The sequence below is a fragment of the Sorghum bicolor genome, chromosome 1, assembly GCF_000003195.3.
Source record: "Sorghum bicolor cultivar BTx623 chromosome 1, Sorghum_bicolor_NCBIv3, whole genome shotgun sequence".
In the NCBI taxonomy this organism is placed as follows: Eukaryota; Viridiplantae; Streptophyta; class Magnoliopsida; order Poales; family Poaceae; genus Sorghum; species Sorghum bicolor.
In genome coordinates, this window is record NC_012870.2 from 11,942,579 (window position 1) to 11,965,945 (window position 23,367).

Below are 23,367 nucleotides of genomic sequence, written 5' to 3' on the forward strand. Positions count from 1 at the left end.
GTCATCGGCTACCACGGACCGGACCGCCTCTTGCCTTGGGCCTAGAAGAAACTGCCGCCGTTGGCTGACTGATCGGAGTAAAACCGACGGCGACGGCGAGCCACTCAAAACTGGCGGTATCCATGGCAACACTCTTCTGTGCGTCCAACAGTGGATTTTATTTTTATTTTTAATCCTTTTTATTCAATATTTTAATAATATCTGCTCCCAGATAAATTTACACTGTCGAGTCACATGTGTTGGCGAGTCACATGTGTTGGCACGGTAAGATGTACCATGTTGAATGACGTTTCAGACCTGGGCAAACCTTGTCACGATGGTCTAAAACTAAACCTTGTCATTATGCACCTCAGAATGATCTGATAACACGAGTTTATCATTAGCTATACAAAACCAAACAAAAAAAAAATCTTTACAGTCCTATAATAACTGGTGATGACACGAGCCGAGTCACGGCGCGACATGCAGGGCCGCAAGAAGAACCAAGAGGAGCAGAGCCGTGGCGGCGATGGCGCGCCGTCGTCTCCCCGCAGCGGACGGCGTGATCTGTATGGTGAAGTTGCAGGCGTCCGTGGACGGGTTCTGCGCCGTGGGCACGGCGAGCCCCTGGAAGTCGCAGCTTCCCTCCACCTGGTTCTGCACCTGGAAGTACATGTTGAAGGCGTAGGACGCGTTGCCGCCGGCGTCCAGGCCGTTGCACGAGGAGCCGTAGCCGAGCGAGGTGCAGTCGGAGAAGGTGCAGGCGTAGGTGACGCCGTCGCCGATCTTGCTCATGTCCTGCGCGTTGGGGTTGACGACGCACCACTGGCGGGGCAGGTACTGGACGCCCCTCGCCGCCACGAGCGCCGTGTTCGTCCGGCCCTGCCCGGACAGGTCCATGCCGTACTTGGGCTGCCCGTCGTAGCGCATGATGCCCCAGTGGCGCTCGAAGTTGCCCGGCGCCACGCTCTTGGCGTCCTCGTCGACGAGGCTGAACAGGTACACCTCGATGTACTGCCCGGGCCGCAGCGGCGTGCCGGCGTTCGCCGCCAGCTTCCGCAGCAGGCCCGCGTAGAACTTCTGCGCGTACGCGGCGGTGGCGTGCTTGTCGCCGTCGGTCGGCCACCCGACCTCGCCGACCACGACGGGGAGGCCGCCGACGCCCGCCGCGGCGAGCGCGGACACCAGCGTGTCGAAGTTGGCGTCGAACACGTTGGTGTACCGGATGCCGTTGCCGGCGTCCACCACGGGGCTGCTCGTGCCGTCGAAGAAGGCGTAGTCCAGCGGGAAGTCGTCGCTGTCGTAGAGGCTCAGGAACGGGTAGATGTTGACGGTGAAGGGCGCGCCGCTCTGGTTCAGGAACTGCACGATCTCCGTCATGAGGTCGGCGATGTCCGACCGGAACCGCCCCGCCGACGGGTACGGGCTCTCCGTGGGGGAGTTGTACACGTCGGCGTTCAGCGGCACGGTGGCCTTGATGCTGTCGCCGAGGCCGGCGTCGTTCAGCGCGCGCTGGATGTTCTGCAGCGCGGGCAGCGTCACGTTCAGGAACGTGCCGTTGAAAGACGACAGGAAGGGCTCGTTCCCGACCGCTACGTATCTGCACGCAAATGTCGATCGACCGCGTCATTATCTTATCAATCACAGCAAATCTTAACTACCCCGCCGCCGAATAATTTCCTACCACATTCAGGCCTATTTGGTAGCCCTCTTCACGACGGGGCTTCTTAGAAGAGCCGGAGCCATTTTGGCGAAGCTACAGATTATGGCTTCGCCAAAACGGCTCCGACTCCTCTATTTTTTTTACTCAAAACCGGTCTAGAAAAATGTTTTGCAGGGCTCCTCTAGAGGAGGCAGAGCGCTGAAACTGGAAAAGAGCCCTGCCAAATAGGCCCCTGCCAAATAGGCCCTCAGCTTAGGCAGTGTTGTACACCACAGCGTGATCTAAATATTTCAATGACTGATTAATCAGGTATTTTCAGATAATATAAGCTACAGTGCCGCGAGATGTTGTAGAAGCTGCTTATCCGAATAACCTTTGAAGCGAGGAACTTTAAGCGCAAAATTTAAAGTAGTTTGAAAAGTTTAAAGAGTTCTCATGTCGTATAGACTAGTGCATGTCTAGTGGGCGCCCAGTGGCCACTGCAGTTAGATATAAGTGTGCTAGTACTTTTAAGAGAACTAATCCCCAAGAATTTAGAGGGATTATTCTTGTTCGTTCAGATGTGCATGCAACTTTGTTTTTAGACATTTGGGTCCCAGAAGACAACACCCAAGGTTAGATTCTTTAGGCAGATAACAGCACAAATCCAATGCATAGCCGTAACTTTATGTTGCAACTTGTTTTTTTTCCCCCGAAAAGCCATTCGCGCGAACAGTACCTAAAGAAGAATGCTGCAACTTGTTGATGTCAAGTTTGACACTTTACTGATAAAAATGCTTCCTCTGAATCAGCCGATAGAAAAAACCGCGTCAGCCTAGGCTAAAACTTGCAGCTACTGCACACCGCACAGCATTAGCCAAGAAGGGCTGCTAACTAGTAGACATTAATCTCTTGTAGCACCAGCATAGAGAAGTATACTTCCGTACAGCGTTAACTGGCTGCAAGAATGTCGAGCTAGCAGAGGATGATCACAACTAAAAATACCATTATGTTCTTTAAAGAAGATTAGCACATCCACCTCAATGAAACTAAGAGCAAAATTTTTATGTTTTTATGATGCGCTATGGAAGTTTGTTAGCTGAAGTGCACGCTCACGGCTTCTGGTACTACTCTGTTGTCACTCATATAAAGTTTCCATTTTTCAGGGAGATATATATATATATGCTTTAGAAAGCCACAGCAGACGCAGCCAACAAATGCGGATCACAAAAGCAGAGCTGAAAAGGATCACATCAAGACGGCAAGACCAATTGTTCTTGCCATATCCTTTCCTTTTTCGACGAAAAAACCAAATAAGAAGGCGCAGAGAGTAGGATCATGTCGAGGCTAGAGACGATGGATCGAGAGCGAGAGAGCAGTAGATAGGACTCACTTGATGTTCACGCCGCCGTCGAAGTTGTAGCGGCTGACGTTCTGGTGCACCCAGTCCCTGGCCGTGCCGTAGTCCGTCATCATGTCGAGCATGTTGTTGGGGATGGCCACCATCACCTCCACGCTGGTGCCGGCGAGCGCGTCCATGGGGCCGGCGTCGGCGTCGAACAGCTTCACCTTCCTGATGCCGTTGTCCTCCAGCATCCGCACCACGGTGCCCGGCGGCAGCCGGTGCGTCGCCATCGTGCCCCAGTTCACCCCGAGCGCTCCGGCCGCCGGCAGCCCAGCGACGACCACCGCCGCCACCAACAGCGAGGCCGCGACGGCCAGCCGATCATAGCTCGCCGCCGCCATGGAAGACGAGACGACGACGCTACGTCGTGGCGGTATCAGCTGCGCACGTGCACACGCGCACGTATGAATTCAGTAGAGACGCTCGGTTTTCTTGAGGGACGTAAGAGCAAGAAGTCGACACACACAATTGAATGATGGGGAGAATCGGAGGGGGTGGACAATGGGGATTGCTCTTCTAGTGGCCGGCTGCCTCGCTTTTGATATTCGAGGTGGACAAGGACAGGGGAGTTTGGATAGAACTGAACGTGTGATGACCAAGAACCACATAGGAGGAAGGAGAAAGGCAACTCAGGATTAAAAAGGAAAAAAAGAGAGAGAAAAGCTTCAAACTTTCTGTATCCATGTGTTACCTGTATTACGCTCTCACTGTCGTAAAAGACTGTACATGATGATGTTGTTAAATTGCTTTGTCAACAGGCCAAACAGTGGACAGGAGGAACATATAGAGATCAATCAGAAGGATGTCTTCATCTAGCTGTTCATGGTAATCCTTGTTCAGATTCAGGTAGTAGGAACTACTAGAAAGGAGGACAGCGTGAAGGCTCAGGTCAAATCTGATGCAATATGGTTGAGGCGCAGGCTGGTGGATTCAGATTTTTCTCGGCGTGAGGGTGGTGGAAATGAGTGAGGCGGTTGGTTGGATTTCCTTGGTTGAGATGATGGTAAGCTACGGGGACAGGTTAGTGGGTAATATAGGTGATGTAATTGAAAGCGAGGGCTCCTTGGAGTGCTGTCTGCCTGCACAAAAAGGACCTCCACCATTATCCCAGCTCCTTTGTGAATCCCCTCTGTAAATTCCTTTCGACCAAAACTGGATTTGGAAAGCACATGTACTAGCAAGGTTATTCATTCAGCTTCTTTCAGGTATATAGATAGATAGATAGATGGCCGGTGGAGAGTGAACTGAACTGTCTAGGCAAGTTGCCGTTGTTTCAGAGGAGGTTAACTTTAAACCGGCCCAGGAAGTCGTGCTTAGCGTGTGGCCGGAGGAGGACAGGGGAGGGTTTGGGAAGCTCGTTGTTATCATGTCAACGCTAAAAAAAACGTCAAACATCACCAAAATATAACTTCAATAAAATCATGTCAACCCAACTCCATTGCTCTTAAATGAATTCTTTTCCGTTGTTATATTGTCTACTATATGCAAATTGAAATGATGATGACCATGGAACAAACGACGTGATGCACGCCGTACATAGCTTTAGAGTAGCAGTAACAAAGCTTCTTTCAGGCATGTCGCTGTAACGAAACCTACCCAGTGCATGCGCTCGTCGGAGAAGAAGACCCAACCGATCGAACAACTATCTTTTCCTGGGCGTTCGTCAGAGACGGTCCGATGATGCGAAACGCAAGAATCCAACAAAGAAAGCGCGCCAAAGCCGGGAATCTGGTGAGAGCGAACCGCCCCATCTGCGGGGGTTTTTTTTTTTCCCCCACTTTCGCGCCAGCGACGACGACGACTCGAGGAGGGAGGAGCACCACCTGCGCGGCTGCGCCTATCGCCTCGGTTTCGTTTCCGACGGCCACATCAAGGAGCCGAGGGCCTGAGGCGAGGCTGCAGAGCCTCGTGCCACCTGGCCCTTCTTCTCGGCTGGACGGCCGGCTCTGGTCGATCCGTTCCTGCGGGCTGCGGCGGGCGGCATGGGGTTGATCGCTCTGGTGTGGCCAGGCCCAGGCGGCCGGACGGGGCAGGTCGCGGGGCGTCGCTGTCGGCGGAGACGCCGCGTGGCCGTGGAGTTCTAGATGACGGCGACGTCAGACTTGTTGCTTCGTCAGAGTCTCAGAGAAGACGGAAGCCCTTCCGTGGCCAGAGCGCAACAGCTCCACGCTTCTGGACTCTGGAGCCGCTCCATCCCAAAAGAGCTAAACGGAGCAGATTGATTGGCTGCACAGAATCCGTTTTTCAGCTTGAGACAGACAGTATCACACGCTTCGATGGTTGGACAAATGAGAAAGGAAATCCATTTGCAAACAGAAGAGGTCATTTGGTTGACTTCCTTTGTCTGACGATATATAAAACTGTTCCTCGTCTGTCTAGCTATATGACGTTTCTCTCTTACATCCAGCATTCTCACTCCTCCTACGGGTGATCTCAGATCTGTACTAGTACATTTCTACTTTTCTGTGAAAAACCTATCTACTGCTGGCCTCATGCTCATCTGAAATTCCTTTTTTTAAGGGAGTTCATCTGAAATTCTGAATGAACCAATGCGCCAGACACAAAGGAACTTTTTTTTTTTTGAAAAGACACAAAGGAACTGATGAGAGGGAAATTAGGACACGCGAGAAAGGAAACGCAGGTTTGCATCGGTGGGGCTACAAGGTATGGGCCGTGGGCCGTGTGTGGTTTAGTCAGTGTTGCATCCGTTCAAGTACGGTAAGCCCATTATTTTCGGCCCATCTGGAGGAAACGCTGGTTTGTGGTGGACCCTGGGCCTTTGGTCCGTGTTTCAGAGTTTCGAAATTTTCCTTTTTCCCAGTGAAGTCGCAGTTGGCAATGGCAAGGAGACACGGAGAAAACAAGGACACTCGTTAAGGACAAAGGCTGGACGAAAAAAAAAATCAAAACTCCTTAACTCGCTTGGCTTGTGACTGGTTCGGCTCGGCTCCGAGTTGAGCCTTAGCTTGTTAACTATAACAAGTTAACTTGCAAGCCGCTCTTAAGCTAAAGGAGCTATGTTTTTTGGAAAAAAAAAAGTCAGCATAACTTATGTTTTTTAGTATTACTTCACATCTTTCATGTTACCTTGCTTGATGACTGGTCTAGATTCTATAAATTTGAGATTATTTTGACTTTATTATTTTATTTTTAATGGATATATATGGATAATCATGGATACCTTATGTATGATGTAGAGTATGTACCATAGTTGTATAATATAATACTATAATATATTATTACAATTGTATATATGTTAGCATATATGAATATTTAGTTTTCGTTAAACGTAAATATTATATTTATGTGTTTTTTATACCTGGCTCATGAGCTAACTCGAGCTTGTAAATGAGCAAAGTTAAGCTTAGTTTATAGCTTATTAAGATAATGAGTCGAGCCGAGCTGACTTATTATCCCTTATTAAGGACCTTGGTCCTAGGCCTCATGCACTATGGCATCATTGGATCTGCTCTCCACTTCTTGAGAAGAAAAGGGTAAAACGGACAAGTGATTCAGAAAACACCACTGGCCATCTATGACCCTAATTTAGGTGCTAAGTAAGTAAAATGGTAACATGAGATTGAAATAGATGATAGAGAAATAATTAGAGAAATAAACTTATAATACATCACTCCGTTGATCTCCCTAATCAAACGCTCTATTACACACCCCCGGAGCCCATACACGTAGCCGCTAGGAGTATTTTACTTTACGGTAATACTGTAGACCGTCCGGAGCAGCCGGACGTACCGCTTTGGCATTCATACTCGTAGTCCGTTAGTCCATTCAGACCCATTTCTCCTGCACTCGTTTTTTTCGCTTTCTGCCTCGCACTCCCTCTTCTCCGCCAGTTTTCCTCCCCGCTCTTTAGGCCATCCCCAGAGCAGAGACACCGCGCCCATGCATGCGAGCTTGTTGCACGCCTGCCCTCCCGTGCTCCCTCCCTTCCTTGTTCCCTCACCCCTCCGTGACCTCCATGCATGCCCCTCTCTCTGCGACTCAGCTCCCGCACTTCCAGTGGAGACGAGGACGACGACGGCGACTCCGATGAGGTAGGTCGTGGAGGGATGTGGACCTAAGGTCTAGTCCTCCTTCTCGGGATCTAGATCTGAACCTTCCTCCTCTGGATCTAAGCCTTTCTCGTCCTCCTCCTTCCAGTGAGCCCGCACGCCTCCCCTCCCTCCCTGCTCTCTCATCCTCGTGCACTGTGACCTCCATGTCTCTGGAGACGAGGACGATGACGTGGCTTCGATGAGGTAGGTAGAGAGGGATCTAGATCTGAGGTCTTTCTCCCCCTTCTTTTCTCCCACTAGATCTAGATCTGCTCTCTCTTCCTGTGCCTTCTCCTCCTCTTCTTCTTCCCCTTCTGGATCCAAGAGTTTGGTGGTAGCTAGTGTTCCAGCGAGTCAGATCTCGTTGTTGTTTTGCAATGATTCATTTTCAGTGTTGCAACAGATGATGTGGAATGTTGCAATAGTATCTTTTTTGGTTGCTGCAACAGGTGTTTCTCTGATGTTGCAGAGCAATTCTTTGAGATGTTTCATTTTTGCTTTTTCGTTGTTGCAACAGATTCTCCCCCGATGTTGCAGTAATTTTTTTGTTGCGACAGATGTTTTTTCTAATGTTGCATTATTAGTGCTTGAGATGTTGTAATAGCTTTTTCGAAATGTTGCAGCAGATTTTCACTCGTTGTTGCAGTAGATATTTTTGAATGTTGGAATAGACTCTTTTTTTATGTCGCAGTTCATATTTTTGTTTTGTTGCATTAGATGTTTTTTCAATGTTTTAATAGCTTTTTCTGTTTGTTTTAGCAGTTTTTTTGCATTTTAGATGTCCTTCGATATTTGCAATAGCTTTTTTTTTGTTGTAGCTAGAGGGCAGACTATGGTAGGGAGTTGGTGGTAGAGCGAGAAGTGCTGGGTTGCAGAGTTTGTGGGCGGACAGATCTGTGCATGTGGTGGTCATTTTTCTCTGTGCGGGCGCGGGGCGGGGGTCGATTTCTATGGGTACGAGTTTGGCGGCGGGCAGATGTGCTAGGGGGCGGCGAAGTGAGAGGCAGGGCGGATCCCGTGCTCGTGGAGGGTGGGGAACAGGCTCCTTGTGCGGAGGAACGGAGGAAGGTAGTCCTCCACGTGGGGCAAGTTGACTTTTCTTTTTTTTCTCTGTGTGGTGCAGGTGGAGAGCCCAATGTCCAGACGCGCTGTTGATGTCGGACGGTCAGGCGCTAGCAGCGTCGTTTACTATATATATATATATATATATACTACTCCATATAGATCGATTGGCGTGTGCTTGTTTTCGTTACGACAAACAATATTATTTTGGCGTGTGCTTGTTTTCGTTACGACAAACAATATTATTTTCGATTCATTCACTAAAAAAAATAAAAACAGAAACAAGTTGAGCCTCTTGGCACCTTGTCATTTTTATTTTCTTGAACGGGTCAGAGCAAGTATGAGCGGCGAGCTACCGCAATCAAGCCAATCACGCTGCGAGCGGTGCGGGCGTGCGCCGGGCGGCGGCGCGTTTAACCGTCCGCGTGCGAACCACCAAGGGAGGCATCAATCGAGCTTCACCCGCCAAAGAGTCCTTCCAGAGTTCCAGGCAGGAGTAGTGATCAGGTCCATCCATGATGGCCGTGGTCCAGCGGCGATGATAATGCCTGATTGCCGTGCCCGTGCCTATCGGACGCGACGATGAATCGTCTCGTCGGGGTGGTTGCTAGGGACAATACAAGCGGGTCAGGAGGCGACGTGTCGACGGCTCGACGCACGGCGAAAAAAAGGCAAGGACAGTGCGTTGCTTAGCCATTGTAGCCCCCAACCTGGAAGCAGAGCGGAGTTTGGTCGGGGGAACAGACATGAAAAATGGCCGAACAAATAAAAATTAAAAAAGAGATGCACCAGCCGGGAATCGAACCCGGGTCTGTACCGTGGCAGGGTACTATTCTACCACTAGACCACTGGTGCTTTCGTGTTGCACTGCCTGTGGTATTTTTTTATTTTCGTGACCGATACTCCATTCCAGTATGCGTTCCTGTTTCCTAGTGTTCTTTACGTGTAGTTCCTAAAAAAAAAAGGTGTTCTTTACGTGTACTGGTACACGCTCCTGAGGTATGGATGAGGTACCGTCCAAGAACAGAAAGGGATAGACAGTGTAGCACAGGACAAACGAATTGGAACGAAAAGAAAGGATGTACGCGCCGCACCGGTTAGTCATGGACCATTCATTGCAGCCGTTACTGCCATACTATACGGATGTAGATGTAGATGCGAAGCGATGGCAACACGAATGACCTTGTTTTGTGATGTCACGGGCTCACTGCATGCCCAGTCGCAACAAAAAACAAAAAAAAAAAAAAGGCCTAGCCCAAAGACGCACACCGATCGACTCCCCTCCCCACCTCATCAAGGTCCAAAGGATCTACTGATCTCACGCACGTACCAATGTCCCGCGTGACTCGGCCGGCCGGACCTCCGTCCGTCGCCGACGAACCACGGTACCAAAACCAACAACAACTGCATTTGGACCGGCGAAGGACGCGCCGCGTGCGCAACCATATATTTGGGCCTTGTTTAGTTCCAAAAAATTTTGCAAACACAACAGATATACTGCGTTGGACCACTCTCGTTCCGCCGTGGACGAACGCAGAACGGAACGGACGGAGCAAACACGGGTTTTCCTTTTCCTGGTGTGATCACGCCGAGGGACCGCCGTCGTGCTCCTCGCTTTTCGCTGTTCCATCACCCATCGGGCGGCATACCTCGCCGCGTCGGCACGCACCAGACGAGGATCGACCCTTTTTACTGAGGGATCAGGGCGTGATCACGGCGACACCAGACTTTGGCGTCGACAGACGACAGCGATCAGGGCGCTCTGGTGCCGCCACTGCCCCCGGCCCCCACGTAGCTCTCCCGAGCGAGCGATCAAATTGAGGTAAACAGGTGAGGGGCAACGGTTGGTTGACACATCAGTGGATCGGAGGCACGGGACGGACGGAAAGAGACGTGGCAGCAGTGCTCGATAGACTGGTTCTAGCGGAAAGCGCTGCGCCGGAAGGAACGGCAGGCACAGCATCCGTAATTCCAAGCGGAAGCAACGCACCTCGTGATAATCCACGGAACGGGGAAGAAAAGAATAAAAGAGAGTCACCGCTTTTGTTAATGTCCATAAAAGTATGACAAGAGAAGGAAAGAATAAAGTCGGTCACCACTTTGTTGATGATATATAAAACTATGACAGGAAAATGGCCATCTCTAAGCTGTTGACGACGGCGAGCCCGGCCATTGGCTTCCCGGCGTTTGCGCGTCAAGACCTGGGATCGAACCGAGTTTACCTGTCTGTCGTCAGTAACCGCGTTCCTCCCAAATCCCAGGCGAATAAAAAAACTTGCAAAGCCCAGCACCAAAAAGCGAGTGCTCTACTGCTCTTAGCCATTAGTCAAAGAGTACAGTTACACCAGCGCAATTCAGAGGTAATTTAACGCTCGTTCGCTGCTGGTTGCTCACTCCATCAGCTGCTGCCGCGTCGTCACCGGTCCATGAAAAAAAAAAAAAAACTGCCAGGTCGCAGTCGACGAGAAGAAGTTGCAGTCCACGAGCGTGGATATATCCCCACGACTTCGACAGGTTTCGTGTCGGGAAGAGGAGAATAGGAGAGGAAACCTACTTATTAACGACTAATTCTACCTGGTCTGGCGACAAAAAGGTTTCGGTTAGTTTAATCACGAAAAAAAGCTACCAGCAAGGCAGCAGATCCCGTCCAGCATCCTGGATTGTCAGCAAGCTTACTCCGGGTAGAGATTCCCAGTAGGACCCCCGCCCTTTGCTTCACATAAGGACAACGCTGGACGCCCCGACGAAAGGGACACGCCAGAAGGAAGGCGTTATTTCGGAGGAAGCGTGCGCCAACCCAACTGGGATCCGCCGTCCGCGCGCCTACCCGCCCGCAACGACAGGACAGGGCACCGCAAGAACGTGGGAGTCTTTGGCCTTGTTTACTTCCCAGAAAATTTTGTAAAATTTTTCACATTTCCCGTCACATCAAATCTTTAGACGCATATATGGAGTATTAAATATAGACGAAAATAAAAACTAATTATACAGTTTGGTCGAAATTGACGAGACGAATCTTTTGAGCCTAGTTAGTGCATGATTGGACAATATTTATCAAATACAAACGAAAATGCTACCGTGACTGTTTTGCAAATTTTTTTGGAACTAAACAAGGCCTTTGCCTCTTTGGCTGGCGGGGTTGGAGACCATGGTGGAGCAGAGTAGCTTCATCCCATCTCTGCGAATTGCGATCGAGTCTTTACATTATTTCCACTAATAACAACTCTGCTGCTTAGGGCTTATGAGCTACTATGATCAGTCAGGAACAGTAACATATTACAATTGTCGGCCATCCTCCGGTCAGAAGTCAGAACAAGAACCCCTTCCAAAACACAAGAGGACGGGAAAACAAATTCTCTGTCAGGACACTAATCAACACCTACTCCTACGTGTGGAGCAGTGCTACCACTACAGTATATATACAAGATTATCTACCCTTCATCCCTTCTGTACTATCATATCATTTACCATCACTCTAGATCTACCATCGTCAGTTGGATTCTTTACTAACGATCATCAGTAGCAAGGGAAAAAAAAACGAACGAGGGCAGGGGGGGAGTGTCACTGTCGGTCACGGCGGGTGCTCCAAGTCCTAGCTCCAGAGCCCGAGCGTCTCGCAGACGCGCACGGCGAAGAAGAAGAGGTAGATGGCGATGAGCCCGACCCCGTAGACGCGGTCGATCCGCATCCCGCGGACGGGCACCACGAACAGCGCCCACGCCAGCGCCGCGCCCAGGAACCCCACGGCCTCGTACGCCGCCGCGTCCGCGGGCACCACGAACGGCGCCGGGTGCTGCGCGCCCGCCGCCAGCGCCAGCGACAGGCCCAGCCCCACCACCGTGTTGAACAGCGGGCCCGCGTAGCACCCGGACACCGCCGTCTGCGCGCCGCCGGCGCCGCCGTGCACCGCCATCGCCACGTTCGACACCAGGTCGCCCAGGGAGTCCCCCCACGCCAGCACCGTCACGCCCAGCACGCTCGGCTTGATCCCGACCACGTACCCGATGGACACCAGCAGCGCCACCAGCTCGCGCGCCAGGGTGTACGCCCACAGCACGCTCATCACGAACCCCGCCGCGAGCCACGGCACGCGGCGCCTCCGGCCGCGCGGGGGCGAGTTGGCGTCCGTGGTGGCCGCGGCGAGCAACGCGAGCAGGAGGCCCAGGAGCGCGCCGCCCACGAGCACCGCGACGCTGTGCGACGACATCGGGTTGTGGCGCTGCGAGGAGGTCCAGGTGAAGGCGAGGAGGACCGGCGCCAGCGCGGCGGAGGCGACGGCGTAGGGTCGGGACCAGCGGTGCCCGGCGATGTCCGGAATGGTGAGGCGGCGCGGGAGGTACAGCGGCATGCAGAGCGCGCCCGCGAGCCAATGCAGCATCGCTCTACCCCTCGACGTGGCCGTGCTGGACGCCTCAGTTGTCTTGGAGTGGGACGGCAGCGACGGGACGTCGTCTTCGTCGCCGTCGTCGTCGAGGAGGAGCGGCGCGGAGAGGCTTTCGTCCACCGGCTTGCCCTTCTCGGCGCAGCAGTGGGAGGTCCAGACGAGGACGACGTAGCCGACGTAGAGCGAGACGAACGACACGGCCACCCAGACGGTGATCACCCCGTTGACGAGCACCGCCAGCAGGTAGCAGAGCGCGAGGAGAAGGAAGCAGAGGTCGCGCACGAAGCCACGCCACTCGACGACGACCCCGCCGCGGGCGCCGCCCACGGCGAGCGCGACGACGCCCGCGACGACGGTGGAGACGAAGAGCGCCCCGCCGAGCGCGCTGCTGAGCCCGACCCCGCCGCCGTCGCCCGACGCGAAGGACACGACGCTGGCGAACACGTCGGGCGCGCCGTTCCCGAGCGAGAGCAGCGTGACGCCCGCGACGGCGGGCGGGAGGCGCAGCGCCGCCGAGAGGCCCTCCAGCGACGCGCAGAAGTACTCGGACGCGGTGTCGCCCAGGAGGTAGAAGAGCACCACGAGCCACAGCGCGAGCGCGGCGCACGCGGCCGCCGCCGGCGCGCCGGCGAAGGCGCAGTAGAAGAGGCGGAGGTAGTCGACGTACCCCGCGGGGGAGCAGGGCGAGTGCGCGCGGAGGTACGCGCACCGGGCCTCCCCGCCGCGGATGGACGGCAGCTCCTCGCAGCTGTTGCCCCGTCCCTTCCCGGAGGCGGACGAGGCGGCACCGAGGAGAATTGACCCGCCCTCGGACTCCGCCGCGCGGCTGCTGGTAGGGGCGAGGAGTGAGGAGGAGGTGACGAGGAGCAGGAGGAAGCAGGCGCTGGGGACGGCGGGGGCAGTGCGCGCGCGCCCGCGGGTGAGCGCCATAAAATGAGCAGCAAGGCGGGGGGTTTAACCGGAGGTTGGGTCGGCCGGCATGCCGTGCGGGGCGCGCGGGAGTTGGGGATCTCTCGGTGCGCGCGGGGCGAGGCGGTCGTGGGGCTGGTGGCTCCTCGAGTCTTGACGAGATGTGCGGGGGCGGACGACTCGTGGGCGGCTCTGCTCGGCTCGAGCTGGAAGCTTGGACAGGAGCAGAGCAGGGCGCAGGACTGTGAGAGGAGAAGACTGGGCTGGGGTGTTTGCGTCCGGATTAAGTAATGGCCGGGAACAGGGGAGGGAAGGGAAAGTACGTTCGAGGCGACGGTGAGGTGGCGCGTCGTCGTGGAGGATGGACGGGGAACTCTGGGGCGGCGGGTGGGTCGGTGGGCGCGCCGTGAATTGGAAGGGGGGAGAAGCGGCAGAAGGCAGGTGCCGGGCCGTGTGGTGTGGAAGTGGAACTGAGGAGGTGAGGATAGGCTGCCTGATAGAGATAGAGGTATAGGCAGCCGCGCGCGTTTTGGGCGGGAACGGAGTGTAACGGTTTGGCTTGGGTTGCCGTGTGTCCCGTGAGCTGTGTTGTGTGGCCAGTCCTCGTGAACTTTGCCCGGCATCACCAAAATTTCTGCACTGGTGTTGGTGTCTGGTGTCTGGTGGCCTGGTGTGTACTGTACTGTGTAGGGCGTGGGGCACGACGGCGCTTGGCTTGAACCGGCAAAACAAAACGTTCGTTGGTTTTTGTGCGGCACGGAGTGCGACGCCGACAGGGCGGACGGGACGGTAGCAGAGTTCATTAGATTTTTTGCACAGAAAAATTTGTTCAGAGAAATGAGCAGACAGTCCTTATGATATTTCTAGGCACGTACTACTTGTTGCCGACATTGGGTCAGCATCGTTTTGCCGAATTTGGGTCGCAATAGTGTTGTCTTGCATTTGGTCCAGTAGTAAACCTACCCTATTACTACGGTGTGCGCATGAACCTCTCTCTATTTTTAGCCGTAGGAACGGAGTACAACCGGTGATGAAGGTAATCCTTAGCTCTTAAGTTATTCGCCAGACAAACAAAAAAAGAAGAAGTGAAACCGACGTGCGACCTGTGCGTGACTGCAAACCTAGCCGGTGCTGCTCTGCTGGGCCTTCCGCCGCGCCGGAATTCCCCGCCGATCAGCCAAACGTCGTGTCCCCGGAACCCGTCGCGCCGCTCTCTGATATCCTTGCCGCCACGAGCCGAGAGCGACACCGGCCAAATTGACGACTACTAATCCCGATCAGCGCCGCCGTAACTAATAAATGTCACGGATATAAACAAGATACGGCCTTGTTTACGAGTGAAAATTTTTTAGATTTCGCTACTGTAGCACTTTTCGTTTGTTTGTGGTAAATATTGTCCAATTATAGAGTAACTAGAGTCAAAAGATTCGTCTCGCGATTTACAGTCAAACTGTGTGATTAGTTTTTATTTTCGTCTATATTTAATGCTTCATGCAGGTGCCGCAAGATTCGATGTGACAGAGAATTTTGAAAACCTTTTGGAATTCGGAGCGAACTAAACAAGGCCCTATCTAGGAGGGGGAGAAGCGTGCGGAAGAGACGACGGCGGCGGCGCTGCCGCCAGCGTCGTCGTCGTCCGCTCGGCGACCGCGACGGGCATGGCATGGCCGGTATCAGCGTCGCCGTGGCCTGCACGGACGAGACGTGGCCGGGCGGGCGGGTGTGTACGCGTAGCGGAGCGGGGAGACGTGTACACGTCGGCGGAGTGCGCGCGTGTGACGCCAGCGCACAGCAGAAAAAAAAAGTTTCGTGATCGGTGACGCCGTGAGTTGAAGTGAGAAAAGTCAAAAGGGCTCGCTCGCTCGCGTCGCGGCCGTGCGGGCCGCCGCCCCGCAATCGCGCTCGGGCCTTGTTTAGTTCACCCTGAAAACCAAAAAGTTTTCAAGATTTCTCGTCACATCGAATCTTATGGCACATGCATGAAACATTAAATATAGACAAAAACAAAAACTAATTACACAGTTTAGCTGTAAATTACGAGATGAATCTTTTGATCTTAGTTAGTCTATGATTGAATAATATTTGTCACAAACAAACAAAATGCTACAGTACCGAAAACTTTTCACTTTTCGGTACTAAGGCCCTGTTTAGTTCCCCATCCAAAATTTTTTCATCCATCCCATCGAATCTTTAGACACATGCATGAAATATTAAATGTACATAAAAAAATAAACTAATTACACAGTTTGGTTAAAAATCGCGAGACGAATTTTTTAAGCCTAGATACTCCATAATTAGCCTTAAGTGCTACAGTAACCCACATGTGCTAATGATAAATTAATTATGCTTAATAGATTTTTCTTGCAGTTTCCTGACGAGCTACGTAATTTGTTTTTTTATTAGTTTCTAAAAACCCCTCCCGACATCCTTCCGACATATCCGATGTGACACCTAAAAATTTTTTATTTCTAATCTAAACAGGGCCTAAACAAGGCCTCGGTTGGTTTGGGTGCGCATCGTCATTTCTTTCCGCGTCGCGCGACGACGTCCCCTGACCCTGCAGAATCTTGTGTTCCTGCTGTGCGACGTGGGGGCACTCTGTGTGGGGTTAAAGCATGGACTATCTTCGCTGAAATTTCGTAGAAAAAAACGCTGCAGATGAAAATGAAATCTTTCCAAGATCGCACGCGCCGGGGTGGTCTGCTCACTATTCTACTTGCTCCTTGACTCTGCAAAGACCGTTGGCATGGTTTGCCTTCGCAGGCTTCTTGTAGAGGCTCCAGCACTGGTAACAGTAAGGTCTTGTTTAGCTCCGAAAATTTTTAAGTTTTCGGACCGTAGCATTTTTGTTTTTATTTGTCAAACTAAATCCTAAGGCTTGATCTCGTTCCAGAGACCGACCACCTGCTCAGGGAAAGCGTCTCTCCAATCAGACCACTTTGCGGTTAAAGTGGGGACTTGGCACTGAATTGTTCGCGATCGCAAGAAGCCAAATGCGGCTCAATGATTTTTTTGATTCTTTGGACTGGACGGCCCAACCTGCATCACTGGAACTGAGGCCTTGTTTATTTCTCAAAAAATTTTACAAAATTTTTCAGATTCCCCGTCACATCGAATCTTTAGACGTATACATAGAGTACTAAATATAGATAAAAATAAAAACTAATTGCACAGTTTGGTCGAAATTGACGAGACGAATCTTTTGAGCCTAGTTAGTCTATGATTGGATAATTTTTGTCAAATACAAACAAAAATGCTACAGTGTCGATTTTGCAAAAAATTTTGGAACTAAAGAAGGCCTGATTGTCCGACCTGCGCGAAACCGCACGGCTCATTTTGGGCGCCAGCCACCACGTGCCGGGCCCAAACCGGGACGGACGTCGTCCTGACAGGGGAGAATTGGGGATATTGGAGGAGGACGCCCCCGACGCGACGTGCCGAGTCGCCGAGAGAGGTCAATTGGAAGTTTCGATCGGAAATGACGCGCTGATCGGGCGGCACCGCGTCCTCCTACTCGGCTACTCCTACGTCGGAGGGCAGCGGGCACGGCTGCTGTCTACGTACCAGTTGACACGACGTGTATCCGTCGGGTCACTCTCCGTCGTCTCTCGTCTCCCATATCCGCCGCGCCAGGAGCTCAGCGAGTCCGTGGCGAGCATGATTAACCTAACCAAAACAAAGGGACAGCCTAACCTTTGTGCACGTGAAGAAGATACGAACGAGGCGGGGGAGAGGGCGACGGAGAGACGACGACCAGTCGACACCGTCGCGGCCGCCTACGTCGTCGTCGTCAACTGGCGCGGCGAAGATATGGCACGAAAGGAAAGCCCAGTTGACTCGTGATTTCCCTCTCTTTGTGTGTGTGTGTTTGTGTCGGTGTGTGTGTGTGTAAGAAAACAGGCCTACAAGTTGCTCCTCAACTTCAGTTGTTTCCTTCCTACCACCAGAGTTCACCTGGTGGTGGTGGGGTTGATCCGGAGCGTCTCGCGTTCCCTACCAGTGCTCCAAACCACGACCATGCCACATACGGTGATACGGAGTACAGTATATGTTTTCGTAGTGTCCTAGGAGAGAGCGACCATGTCATGGCACTTTGAGAATGTACCGAACTAAAATGTCTGCCCACCCTGCACTTCAGCCTTTTTGATTCAGGTGAGATTCGCTCCTCAAAAAGACCAGATGCATCGCTCCACAAAAAAGGCGCGGCGCAGCACCAGCAACAGCGATGGCCCTGCCGCCGTGGACTGCCGGCGGTAGCCCTGCGCGACGCAGTGGCGACTGACTTCAGTCACTCACTCACTCGCGCCGGAGCGAGTGGCGTCGCCGTGCGCGCAACATCGGCAGATGATGATCGTAAACGTTGACGTCTATGGGCTGTAGTCAAATTCTGAAGATGGACCGGCCCAGAACCAACTCAGCCCAGGCCTTGTTTAGTTCCAAAAATTTTTGCAAAATCGACACTGTAGCGTTTTCGTTTGTATTTGATAAAAATTGTCCAATCATGGACTAACTAGGCTCAAAAGATTCGTCTCGTCAATTTCGACCAAACTGTGCAATTAGTTTTTATTTTCATCTATATTTAATACCCCATGCATGCGTCTAAAGATTCGATGTGACGGGGAATCTGAAAAATTTTGCAAATTTTTTTGGAAACTAAACAAGGCCCTAGCCAGCAACGTTGTCCACACTCCAGTTTTGACGGGAAAAAGTCTACTTTAGCTCCCTTTCATCCCTGAACTCTAAAACCGGACAAAATACATCTCTCAACTTTAAAACCGTGCACATTACATCCTTGACCTGGTTTTGAAAGCAGTTTTACCTTTTTCTTTTTATTTATTTTGGCTGAATTTTTTTGAAAAATCACAGTAAATCACATAAAAATCATAAAATAGAAAACTCAATTTTGTTGGACTTTAGATCAGTAGATCTACACAATGAATATATATAATATAGTATGTTCTAGTACAAATTTTTTTGATGTATATTTATATCTAGGTTTTTCTGTAATTAATTAGACTAATTATAGCTACATTTTCTATGGTCTAATTGTGATGAAATTTATATGGTGACCTAATTATTCTATGTTTGAGTTATAGTAAAAATTTTATACTCATTGAATCACATATTACATAGTTATAGATTTATTTAGATTTATGCTTGTTAAATTATAATAAATCTATAACTAAGTTATACATGATCTAATGAGTATGAAATTTTTACCATAGTTTAAACATATAATAATTAGTCTAACATAAAAAATTCACCACAATTGCACCATACAAACTATAGCTATGAATTATTCTAATTAATTATAGAAAAACGCAAATCTAAAGCTACAATAAAAATTTTGTACTAAAGCATACTATATTATATGTTCACTATGTAGATCTACTTATCTGGAGTCCAACAAAATCAGAATTACTATTTTATGAATTTTATGTGATTTACTATAATTTTACAAATATTCAGCCAAAATAAATAAAAATGAAAAAGACAAAACTGCCTTTAAAACCGCTCATAACCATGTTAGGAACGTAATATACATGGTTTTAAAAATTAAGGGATGTATTTTATCCGGTTTTGAAGTTCACGGATGAAAAACAGTGGCTTTTTGACGTGCTACATTCCGGGCCATCTACCGCTCTCTTCTTAAAATAAATAAATAAATAAATAATCTACCGGCTCTCTGCAAGTGGACCCTCTCCCGCGGGGGGCGATGAACCCGAAGCTGCAGCGGCTTGGAAATCTGAGAAGCGCAACAAGAGAAAGTTGGAGCTGGCTCGCAAGCTCCGTTCCTCTTCCGGTCTTTCTTTCCCCTCCGCTGCGACGGCGAGCCCAAGAAAATTCTCCTCTAGGAGAGCATGGAGGTCTCCGCTGGGCTCCGGCCGCCGCCCGTCGCTGCGGCAGCGTCGCTCCGAGGCCGTCGGTCCGCGTCGGTGCCGCCGCGCGCGGCTTCCCATTCGGTGCGGTCCGTGTGCCGCCCGGTTAAGGTGGGCCTCCTTTCCCTCTCCTCCCCTCCTGTTCCGCCCCCTCGCGAGGTGTGAATTTCTAGTCTATGGTCTGCGGGGGCGTGGACACCAATGGGTACGCCGATGGCCGATCTCGTCCTGCTGTTGGATATTGCTGCTCTGCAGAGCTCCAGGGTCTCTGGATTCTGTTGTAACTTGTGCGCCAGTTTAGTTACGTTTTGCTCCCCCCCCCACCCCCCCCCCCCCCCCCCAGATAGTGGTTTCTTGTCTTATACTCCCTCCGTTTCGAATTATAAGGCATTCCAAAAATCTTGGAGACTCAAAGCATTTTCAAATTTGACAAAAAATATAGAGAGAAATATAAAGATTTATATTAGGTATATTATGAAAATATAACTAACAAAGAATCTAATGATAGTTGGTTGGTTGGTACCAAAAATGTTATTATTTTGCTATATGAATTTAGTCAAACTTAAAAAACTTTGACTCTCCAAGATTCTTGGAATGACTTATAATTTGGGACGGAGGGAGTATTATATACCTATGCTGAAGGCAAACATTATTGAACGGAAATTTTGCACCTAGAAACCGTGTGACTGACAGCATGGAAGGCTCTTAAATTTATTTGGCCTCTGAAAATATTGCCGTTCCAATAGTTACTGGTAAATTGTGCCAAGAACATGATTAGACCCTTAAACCAGTAAATTGTGTGAAATAGCTGCCTCCATGAACAAACTGGATGGCTACAATTTTTGCTGACTATTGCCCTAGAAAAAACTGTCATCTGATCTGACACCTGTGTGGGATAAGCTGTTCTATATGTGATCATACTACCAGTCCGTTTTAGTTCTTTGGGTGTTTGATGAGTGAAGATACTGTTGCTGAAGTTCGCAAGGAATTAATTAATTGATTGATCAATAAAGATGCTGTGTAAACATTTAACAATGTGCATATTAGAAAAGCTACACTGAGGAATCTATCAGCACAAGCAACAAACTGTACAAAAATATTTTGAGAAACCAAGCAGAGTAGCATACTAACATGTCTTTACCTATATATGCCATACAAGTTATATCCGAGAAACGTGACCGTGTATATTGAATAGGACTATATGATAGGGCTAGTAATCTGGCTGTTCTTTATTGATGAACTGGGAATGATTACAACGTCTAAACCTAGAAATGGCAGCAGCGATAGAGCTGGTTCACACTCCTGGGAGGCTCTGAACGGGCTGAACACCAGAAGCTGCTAACCAATCTGCTATCTAGATCCTAAATTATAGGAACAACCTCGTAGCTGATACTATGGCTGATATTTAGCCACTAGAGGCTGCTGGCGCCTTATTCTTCCTCCTGCTATACTGCTTTCCAATGAACGCATCCACAACACTATAGGAGCAGATAGAGTGTGGATTTAACTGTAGTATGCCTGTGTCAATTTAACCATGTGAACATGGCTTTAGTACGTGTGCTTCAATTTAGCCATGTGAATGTAACTGTAGTATGCATGCTTCAGTTTAACCATGTGAATATTTGTATGCTCTCGTAGATTTAACCATGTGAATGTAGCTGTAGTATATGTGCTTCGGTGTAACCATGTGAATATAGCTGTAGTATGCGTGCTTGATTTAACCATGTGAATATGCATGTAGTACTTGTGTGTGGTTGATTTTTATCTAATTGGTCCCCTGTTATTGGGATCTCCCTGTTATCAAATTTGGTACCTGCATCTCCCTCAGGCATGTTTCTCTGGTTGTCATGCACCTTTTACATATGACAAGGGCTGCATGTGAATACTCAGTGGTAGCTGGCATTAATTGTTGTTGTGCAAGACTGAACCTGTAGTCTTGTAGTATGCGCTTTCTTTAAAATTTGGAGAGTTGCCATGGCAATCGAACTCACTGCTATCACCAATGTCTGTTAATGATATATAAAGTACTGATCAGTATCCAGTGTTCAGCATTCACAAACCTATTTGCCTATATATCAATCACAGGCATGCTTGCCATGCCTATCGACTATTGAGAAATCTTGCCGGACAATTTTTTTTCTTCTCTTGTTGTGCTCAATTGCATTATGTACATGGATTTTGCTTATCAGGCTGAAAGGAAATTTGTTTGAAGAGACTGATATTTTTTTCTTGCCGCACAGATTAAAGCAAGTGCAATTTATGACCTCCAAAGAAGTAGAAGTAATCTTGAATCGTTATTCTGTTACGACAAATCTGTCCCAGAGGAGAATATTGGAAAACCATCAGGTCTAAATTTGGAAAAGAAGAATGTTGGGAACAACCCTCCCTGCTCAAGTTGTGAAGCTAAAGGTGCTGTGCTGTGTGCAACATGCGCTGGTTCAGGCTTGTACGTTGACTCAATACTAGAGAGCCAAGGAATTATTGTGAAAGTCAGATGCCTAGGTAAATTAGCTCGACAAGCACATTTTCTGTGACAGTTTCTTCCTGCTATACAGTTGATACATGACCTATACCTGCTGATATCCAAATTACTGTAGGTTGTGGAGGAACTGGGAACATCATGTGCACCAAATGTGGAGGCCGTGGGCATACATGAATGCTAAAGCTTGCACCTTGTTGCAAATCAAAAGAGTTAACTCTATGGAGAATTTTCCTTGTGCTACATGATACGGTGCTGAGCTAGCTGCTGTAGCTACATTGAAACATGCTTTAGAAGCTACTGAACTATCCTGTTTCGCCTTTTCTTCTTCCCCTGATTTCATGCTTAAAAGCACGATGCATCAAAGGATTCGATGTGATGTTGTAATCATAAAGGTGTAATGGTGGAAGATACACTTCGTTTATGGGAGAGATGAGATATTAAATTCAAGTGTGCTGTACTCCTGTGAATTAAAATTACTCAAACGCTCTGCTTCACAATGCTTATTGTGGACACGGGATTTCGCTCTGCTTAACAAATCACAATGCTCCAGATTTCCTGACGGACCAGGTGGGGTGATTCAACATGCGTGCAGTGAACCCAACTAAGGCCTAGTTTAGTTCCCAAAAAAATTCAAAATTTCTTGTCACATCAAAATTTTTAGATATATGTATAGAATATTAAATATAGATAAAAAATAAAAACTAATTATATAGTTTAAATTTATGAGATGGTTTTTTTGAGTCTAATCAATACATAGTTGGATAATAATTAACAAATACAAACGAAAGTGTTACAGTAGCTAAACTCAAAAAAATTCGCGAACTAAACAAAGCCTAAACAGAAGTGTGATCACATCACAAATACTAGTTATTTCCTCCGTCCAGTAAAGAATACAATTTTAGAAGTGTGATCACATCACAAATACTAGGTATTTCCTCCGTCCAGTAAAAAATACAATTTTTATTTTTCGAGGAGTCAAACTATTTGAACTTGGAGTAAATTAATATAAAAAACTAATATTATTCATGACATAAAATAAGTACTATTATATTAGTTATAGAATATATTTTTCATAATAAATTATGTTTGGAGACAAATGGTAATATTATTTATTACTCCCTCCGTCCACGGAAGAATTAATTCTTAAAATCTATGCTAATCAAACTTTTTTAAATTTGACTAACTTTATACAAAAGAGTGATAACATCTATGACATAAAATGCGCATCCTATGAAAATATATTCTATGATGAATCTAATGATACTAATTTGATACCATAAATCTTAGTATTTTTTTCTAGAAATTTGGTCAAAGTTTAAAAAATTTATTATGACAACTCTAGAAATTGATTCTTTCGTGGACGGAGTGAGTATAAACTTGGTTAAACTTGAGTTACTTTAGTTAGCATAGATCCCATAATTATTCTTTCAAGGACGGAGTGAGTACACAAATTTGACGATTAGACTTGGCCTAGGTCGAATAACTAGTTCAAGTTTGTACTGACAAATTGAAAGCGGGGGAAGGGATCAAAATGCAGCCGGGTCATTTGTTATTCGAAACTGCTCCCCGTCGC

At 49.0% G+C, this 23,367-nt stretch overlaps 3 protein-coding genes and 1 non-coding gene across 4 annotated transcripts; 1 reads left to right on the forward strand and 3 right to left on the reverse strand.

The window, feature by feature from the left end:
- On the reverse strand, nt 280-4,018 carry LOC8057211 (glucan endo-1,3-beta-glucosidase 8). The gene is made up of 2 exons (XM_002466680.2): nt 3,015-4,018; nt 280-1,579 (listed from the first exon to the last, which is right to left on the reverse strand). Exons 1-2 carry the CDS (start codon nt 3,365-3,367, stop codon nt 451-453), a joined length of 1,482 nt encoding a protein of 493 aa, XP_002466725.1. The 5' UTR covers nt 3,368-4,018; the 3' UTR covers nt 280-450.
- Nucleotides 8,925-8,995, reverse strand: TRNAG-GCC. The gene has a single exon. It is a non-coding gene; the product is annotated as a tRNA-Gly (tRNA).
- On the reverse strand, nt 11,332-13,902 carry LOC8057212 (cation/calcium exchanger 1). The gene has a single exon (XM_002466681.2). The coding sequence runs from the start codon at nt 13,452-13,454 to the stop codon at nt 11,733-11,735; it is 1,722 nt and encodes a 573-aa protein (XP_002466726.1). The 5' UTR covers nt 13,455-13,902; the 3' UTR covers nt 11,332-11,732.
- LOC8057213 lies at nt 19,154-22,255 on the forward strand. Its single transcript, XM_002464086.2, has 3 exons — nt 19,154-19,423; nt 21,553-21,814; nt 21,910-22,255. Exons 1-3 carry the CDS (start codon nt 19,295-19,297, stop codon nt 21,966-21,968), a joined length of 450 nt encoding a protein of 149 aa, XP_002464131.1. The 5' UTR covers nt 19,154-19,294; the 3' UTR covers nt 21,969-22,255.